Genomic DNA, 8,351 nt, shown 5'->3' with positions numbered 1-8,351 from the left:
CGGCTTCCCCCTTGAGTCCGCTACTACAATCGGTTGAAACCAGCTAAAGGCAAGCTCAGGTCGACACTGAACTGAAAGGAACTCAACTCATGCGACACATTGGCGCGACTGTCAGTTCCTTTCGATGAAATTTTTTATTATTATTAATTGTTATTATTAATATCATTATTAATTAACCACGGACTCAAGGAAGAACAACATTGTATAATCATGTTTTGATATTATATCTTATGTTGAATTTGGGTTTTAGCCGTGTATAAATAGATTATTATGAGTTGAGTTGAGTTCCGTGTTTAGGTTATATCAGGATACGTTCAGAAAATATTATTAAAATGATAAATATTTTATGTATACAATGTGTGGCATATATAAACAAATCAAGGTATTGATTCGTCTTCTTCTCATATTGGCCTAATATTAACATCATATTATATTACACTTTACTTGCGTCACATAATTATAATATATCCTGCTAAGATAATAATTAGTAGAGCATAGGCAAAGTATGTTTACAATACATGACGTGACAGTTCAAAGATCAAGTATTGAACAGTGATCGTCTAATTTTATACTGTATATCCATACAGCTAATAGGTACATATCGTATCTGAAATCAGCAAAATTACCATCATTTGGGCGGCATAAGCAGTATTTACGTAATAATTACCTGCAATTACCACTATTTAGTAGTCACTGTTGTAATAGGAGGCACCTCCATGTACATTAGTTATATTTTACTGTTCTAATTTAATACCTCAAACAAACAGTATACAATTTTATTGTTCAGTAAATTTAGGTCACGAGACATAACTGATATGGTCAGCTGGGGAATTACCTTACTATTTTCTCAATAATATTTAGTTCTCTACTGCTGTTATATATTGCCGAAACGGATCCGTCTGCAGATTTTGGGATTCCTTCCAGTGGATGCTTAGTTTATTTTTTCATTCTGATCGGATTTTCTCTACTGTTCCGTTTTAATTTTAATTTTAACTTATTTTGCATTATATGGCCGTTTTCTGTTTTATGGGTTTTTCCCATTTGCCTTTCAAACTTATATTTTAACTTTCAAAAATTAGATTTTAGAACCAGGCATACAAACCTATTATAGGCCAAATATGAAAACTATTTCATAGATCACCGTACCCACTACATGGTCTATCCAATATATGGAATTGTATTATTCATAAATCTACACTGTAAAAACAGCGTGGAGCATTTAAACACAAAGCTCCATGCAATGTTGTGTTCCGTTTTTGATGACACGTTTAAAAGCTAAACGTGTTTAGGACAGGCCTAATGTGTTTAGGTTTCTGACGTGTTTAGCATTAAATGTACTTAGGTATTTGACACCATGATGTCAAATACCTAAGCACATTTAATGCTAAACACGTCAAGATCCTAAATACATTAAGCTATGTCTAAACACGTTTAGGTTTTAAACGTGTCACCAAAAACGGGACAACATTGCGTGGAGCTTTGTGTTTAAATGCTCCACGCTGTTTTTACAGTGTATTAAACTTTATTTAACGAGGGTGACTTTAACAGAAATGCTGACTTAAAGGGGTCCACTAAAAAAAATTAAATTAAATTAAAAAAAAGTCAGTTAGTGAAAAAATACAACAGTAAATAATATTCAGCATGAAGAATTAAGTTCAATAAAATTCGTTTTATTATTAATAATGCATTGATATTAATATTAATTATTGTTGTTGTTGGTGGTGGTGGTGGTGGTGGTGGTGGTGTTATTTTTATGAATCAGAACCAGAACTATGGTGGAGGACTGTGCGATTAGGGTTTAAGTGTAAGTACATGGTGTATGTACCTTTGCACTAATTAAAACCGTACATTTAAAACACGTTGTAAATCTCTGAATATATAGGCCTAAATGGAAAAATAATAACGGGGAATTGAGTCAGAAGAAAGTCTGTAAACCGCGATTAAAAAGAAAATACAATGTTATTTCTAATAATATCAATACGGTACTGTATTTATCAATAAATGTTTTGTAGAGTTGAATTGAAGAGGCGTAAAAAAACACACTTCAGGACCGTCAGCGTAATGGAGATTGTTTCTGAAAAGGCGAATCTGATAGTGTAAAAAAATATTCCATCACCAGCAATTTATTAGGCCTACTGTACGTCTTAGCTAAACAGTAGGATTTTTTTGTTTGTTGACAAAACCAAGGAAATGTCCATGTAGATGTTCATCATTCTTCACAAGACATTTAAAGACCTAAAAACATAATTATTTAGATTCAGAAAACAAAAATTCCACTCGAGCAAAAAAAAAATCATTTGCGACATTTGATTGAAAGCTGCTATCTCTCCTTTGATCATTAATTTTATAGACGCCATTTTCGTACTATCGTGTAATAATTGATTTTTAAATATCCTTACCTGACTTGGACCAGCCGGCGTCGGGTGGGGAATACGGTGGTGGTTGAGCATTTGGGTCGGCCATCCTAAGCTTCTTAAATCAATGAACACAGATATTAACAACAGAGTTAGTGTCTAGTATTTATACGTAATATCTCGAAACACAGTTAATGTGGAAATGACTCTTCACTCACTTCGATGTATACGTAACGTTATTGTAACATCGATTGAACCTTGGACTATAGAAGGGTGTGTTGATTTTTGATATACACGTCGAACATATACTCGTTTGCAGTGAATCAGCAATTAATAATTAACGCAATATTGACACTTCCAAGTGGATTTTCGAAGAGCGCTTTTACTTTGCGGCATCTGCTAGTAGCAGTGCCTCGCGGATTATTTTCTTTTATAATCTGTACGCCTATATAATCATTAAATTGTACATCGTCAAAACATTTTATTGTGAAATTCGCAATCGACTGGTAGGCTCGTCATTTGAGTTTATTTTGTTAACCTTTCCAGATTGAAAAAAATGTAAACAGCAAAACTACAGCCGACTTTTCAATCAGTGAATTTCAATCTGTGGCAGTGTCAATCTGAATCATTTTGAGTCCAAGCAATGGTAGGCCTACTATTTAATAGTCCGAGGGTCCGAGTGAAGGAAAGCTTGCCTTTGGAATTGATTCAAACTCACTGCTTAAATGATGAGTTCGTGGTCTCCCTCTCTGTATTAGGTGCTGGAACAGCACAGTTTTAACGCATCCACATGAAAGGATGAGTGACGGGCAATGTATTGTTGAAAAATTTTGCGAGATCTTCAAATGTTTTCCCAACAAACACAAAAACGACGTTATAACATATTCGCGAACATTGTATGTCAAAACACATGGTTGCAGTAACGTTAGTCAAAATTCCATTAGAACGCGTAGGCCTCCTACAAAAGAATAATAAAATGAAATAAATAAAACACCCCCGTTTTGAATACTAAACTGCACCGTTATCAAAACGTAAATTTAATTAAATCAGATTAGGCCTACTTTATTCCGTTTAAATTCAACATCTTGGGCCTAGTGAAATGATTCTGGGACGGTGGGAGTGTTCACAAACATCAAGTTTGGTCCTAATTGGAGGAAGTTGTCCGATGTTTCAATCCACCCCACACATTATTTCATCTTCAGACATGAAATGTTAGGAGTTTCAGTTTGTTTAACCACTAAGAAGAATAGGACTACAAAATATTCGACTCTTTGAGGGATCATCAAAATTGGATGCTCTTACCCCCACCCAAAATTATTTTTTGTTTACATTTTGTAAGTTTTTATAAGGAAGGTTTGATTAGATTTGGAGGGGAAGTATGGGGTCGATATACTACGAATCTTCCCCTCCCCACCAAGGTGCCCTGGTTGCGGCCCGCCCACGAGCCTTACACGCAGCCCAGCCCCCGAGCCCAGAGCAAGAGTTGCGACATTCCGCACCTTGGTTTACGAAAGTCACGTGGTACACACCGTCCATTTTGTTTCATAATCTTCCCGATGAACACATGCAAAGTAGATGTGTTACGTACATTGCATATTAATTTCACACACTTAATTGGGTTTACAACTATATTTTATAATTAACATCACTTAATATGGACAGCGTATAAGAATTCATATATAATCGAATATTTGCGCGCGTGCGTGCTCGCGTAAATTCCGTGCTCGCGTAAAAGCCTAGGCCTAGCCTACATTTTATTACCGTACGTACCGGAGCTGGGTCTCTGTTGGCTTACCTGTGCCCACCTGACGTCGACTTACTCAATATTTTAGGCCTATGTAAAGCCGCCTACGCCTAGTTAGACTAGAGTAAAATGAAATGAAAGTGGCTATTTTTTCGCCAGTTATTCCAAATTCTGATTTGATGTTTCATCTTTACCGTATTTAATCGTTGTAGACTTTATAATTGTACTTTACTTATAATTGGTTTATTTTTTCGCATTTTCACAAGTTTTATGACATAAATTGTTTGCCCTCATTTCATTTGTATTTTATAATTTTGCTTATTTAAATGTACTGCTTTTATATTGTGTTTCCTCCAATCTTTTTATTATTGAATTTGTATGTTATTTTATATCGTTATTCTTGTTATTCTTGTTGTTGTTGTTGTTATTATTATTATTATTATTATTATTATTATTATTATTATTATTGTTGTTGTCATCCTTTCGCGTTTTTTACTCTATGACAAATTAGGCCTATTGCCGTTTTGGATTATTGCCTTTTTGGTCCATTGCCATTCTGGTCAAAAAATGTTGCCGTTTTTGGTTTTTTGCCATTTTAGTTTATTGCCGTTTTAACCAGAAACTGTACCAACTATCAATTTATTGTTGAAAACTAATAAATGGATATTATTGTATTTGGTTGACCTCATAGTCAAATGGCATAGCATCCAAACAGTTCATTGTGAATCCCAGTGAGACATGTTTTTCTCAAAATGACTAACTTTGGTCTACAAGGAGCTGATCCTGGAAAGAAAAAGAACTGCCTGTGTAAATTTAACTTGAAGCACTACTTACTGATCATTTTGTTCTTTAATCAAGATATTGTGACATGCAAAAGACATTAAGTGAGCTAAAAATACATACAAACACATTACATTGTACTTGGTGGCATATGGTGAAGAGCTGTTTACCAGAATTTCTTAACAATTTTGTTTATGTTTTAGTCATCTGGCAGTGTACTTAAGAATACTGTACACAAGTATATTAACTATTTTGATTTTAGACAAGAATCCTCAAAAACAATTATGCTAAGGTACGATTGGCATACTGTACCAAGAGACATCCGAAGATTTATTTGGCCCTTGGTTTCAAATGTCTTGGCCTCCCAAAAAAATGTTTTCATCAAGTAAATAATGAACATCATTATTCAAGGTGTTTTCCTACTTGTCTGAATCATGTGTTTTACATGAATTTGATTGAAGTGTTATAAAAGTTTTACTTTGATTATGCAATTGGGTATTTAAAAACATTTATTTAAATTTTTGAACTTTTCCAGAAATACAATTCAAAGACGTCAAGCACAACAGTCTAGTTGAAGCAAGTGGGTGTTACTGTTACACTGAATATAAATTACCAAGTTGTGCTATTTTAGAAAGCAGTTGCTGGTGTCAATTTACATAAGATGTCAGCACCACCACTACCTGGTGACAAACCCCCAGCTTATAATGGAGCAGCCCCACCTCCAGCCAACGGTGTGCCACAAGGCTACGGACCTCCCCCAGGATATTCAAGTAAGAATATGAACATCCAACTTTATTACATTTCTGAGATAAACTTCTTGCATTCATGAGATTCAAGTAGTAGCCTAGGTCAAAACATATCATTGATTAGAAGGTTGAAAAATTTGTTGCTCACATCACAAACTAACACAAAATCAGAGTAGCGCGTCAAAACGAGCGCGTATTGGTTGTCAAGCACTTTGTATTCTTTACTACACAAAAAGTCGTTAGCAACAACAGCGTGTATTTTGACGCGCTTTCTAGATTTCACGAACTAACACATCTACTTCGATTGTGTTAGTTTGTGATGTAATTATTAATGTTAATGTAAAGATTATCTTCGTGTTTTAATTAATACACATGAAAAACTTGTAAGATTTTCACCTTTAATAGGTGAAGATCCTTCTACTAGTCTCGCATGTACAACCAAAGGTAGCACCGTCTGGTGACAAAATAGGACAATACAGGGGAGCACAGAGTTACTGAAAGGGGCAGCATCCCATTTGGTTTTGAATTATTTTGCTTTGTAGTGTCGGAGCTAATGATGAAGTGCCATTGAATCAAAGCTTTATAGAAGAAAGCGAAATGTAAACACAATCTTACGTTTTTACTCTTTGGTAGGACCTTAGCAACAGTATCCAAGTGGTAGGCTTAGCCCACAGGTGGGCAAAGTGCGGCCAGACAGCAATTTTTTTGTGGCCTGTGAAAATTAAAAACCCTATGTGTGCAGCCTGCCAAGCAACATTGGCTAGAAACACCTTGTTTTTTACGGCCTGACGCCGATCATATGTAAAAAGTAACATTAAAACTGAGAATAAAATGGTGTAAAAGTAGTGCTTCCAAGAGGATTGTGGAAGCACACTGGAAACATTAAAGTTTGGGTGCGGCCCTCGGTGTTAAATCAAAAATTAAAATTAACCTAACCTAACATGTCCATTAACTATGAAATGCTTTAGTCTCCTACCAGCATTTCTACTATCCTGAGGTGTGTACAATGTTTGTCATGACCATGTTCCGTCATTATCTCTGCATGCCTTTTCTTCCTCATTGCGTGTTCACTCTGCATTTTTTACTGTATGTCACCTACAATGGTTCTGTAGTAACAGTAATTATGATGGTTTTTATTTAGAATTATTTTATAATACAATGCTCGATTCAGAATATTAATTATAATAATTGTTTTAACTTTGCTAATGAGAAAAGAAGAAAATGTATGTTCTCTATATAAAAAATGATATACCTGTATTCATATAATTTGCTTGATTTAATGTTTCAACTAATACCCAGATTTTTAATATTACATATTATTTATATTTGCTATTAATAATTGACACTTCTCTTTTGTAATCAGGTTACCAATCTGGGGCACCACCAGGTTACCAGCCAGCTCCACAGCGAGTGGTGTACCCCCAACCCATGCCGTACCGCCAACCAGTCACAGTTACGCATACCACCAACGTAGTGGTCGTTGGAGGCTGCCCAGCCTGTCGTGTAGGCGTTCTGGAAGATGACTTCACCGTTCTTGGTGTACTCTGTGCTATATTGTTCTTTCCGCTTGGTATCTTGTGCTGCCTAGCCATGAGGCAGCGAAGATGCCCAAACTGTGGCGCAGTATTTGGTTAAGAAGCACTATTGTATAGCAATATTTTCCAATAGTAATTATACAAAACTAGGTCTTTGGGAAATTATAAAATTTAACTATATATCTCAGTAGCTTTGTTGGACAAATAATCACTTTTGTGAATATAAACAAAAAGTGAACTTATTTCATTGTTAATTGTCATGTTTTTATTTGTTTTTTAATTTCTAAACAATAAAATAATAATAGAGATTTCATTCCAGACTAAGTTGAGAAAGTGATAATCAGTGGGTTTTGTGTTTAAAATTAAAATTATGACAAATTATTTTGATATACATGCCAACGTTAATATAATAAAAGGCCAAACTGATTACATACTATTATATTTCATGGTTAATACGATGAATATATATGATTAATTATTGACTAATTAATTCGTATGCATTCAATGGTGTTAGTACAATTATAGTTAAATAATTTTTAAATGTTGGCATAAAATGCATATTCAGGAACGTGCATAAATTGTAATTAATGAACATATACCATATTTAGTACAGTACGTCGCAAGAAATTTACATCATGCATATTCATCAGTCGTCTCTAAATTCATCTTTCTAGTACAGTAAATATATATTTTGTCTAATCTACTTATTTAAATTTATAAAAGTATATTGTATTAACTAAGATTTGAATACAAATACTTTTTTTTTTCTTAACATGCTGACATATTTTTTTTTAGATTTGAGCTTTGACTAATTTATTATTGACTAATTGATTCATTTGTCTAATTGTCAAATTACTATCTAATTTAATTGCTTTTTGAGCACAGTGTTCTTCGATTACATATTTGCTTCTATTTTACATATATATATATATATATATATATATACAGTATATCTTTGAATTTTATCCTTATAATTATGTTCAAAAATTTAGATCATAAAAATGATGCAAAATTGTCCAGTTTCCTTAGTCGCCAGGGTTTGGACCCCGTTGGCCTCAACCTGAAATTGTGATACCCCTTGTCACCATTAGCTTATCTATGGTGGGGTGGGGGTAGGGTGCCCCCAAAATTACTCCCCCCACCCAAGTTGTCCCCCAAGAATCACGGTCAAGTAAGTTAAAAATCACCTAAA

The 8,351-nt window shown here is 34.3% G+C and overlaps 2 protein-coding genes across 2 annotated transcripts in view; one reads left to right on the top strand and one right to left on the bottom strand.

The window, feature by feature from the left end:
• LOC117117439 (brain protein I3-like) overlaps nt 1-2,780 on the bottom strand; it is a 4,239-nt gene extending 1,459 nt beyond the window's left edge. Inside the window, exon 1 of the mRNA XM_033261741.1 lies at nt 2,400-2,780. Coding sequence (XP_033117632.1) covers nt 2,400-2,463 — 64 coding nt within the window. The 5' untranslated portion in view covers nt 2,464-2,780. The remainder of the gene's footprint in view (nt 1-2,399) is intronic.
• Nucleotides 2,781-5,392: 2,612 nt separating this feature from the next.
• LOC117117551 (brain protein I3-like) lies at nt 5,393-8,064 on the top strand. The gene is made up of 2 exons (XM_033261884.1): nt 5,393-5,648; nt 6,988-8,064. The coding sequence occupies exons 1-2, from the start codon at nt 5,540-5,542 to the stop codon at nt 7,257-7,259; spliced, it is 381 nt and encodes a 126-aa protein (XP_033117775.1). The 5' UTR covers nt 5,393-5,539; the 3' UTR covers nt 7,260-8,064.
• Nucleotides 8,065-8,351: the final 287 nt, after the last annotated feature.

Source organism: Anneissia japonica, unplaced genomic scaffold, assembly GCF_011630105.1.
Source record: "Anneissia japonica isolate Jap-2015-1 unplaced genomic scaffold, ASM1163010v1 scaffold108273_len470852_cov203, whole genome shotgun sequence".
Taxonomy (NCBI): domain Eukaryota; kingdom Metazoa; phylum Echinodermata; class Crinoidea; order Comatulida; family Comatulidae; genus Anneissia; species Anneissia japonica.
Note: the sequence above shows the minus strand (reverse complement) of the source record. Positions and strands in the feature narration are given on the sequence as shown.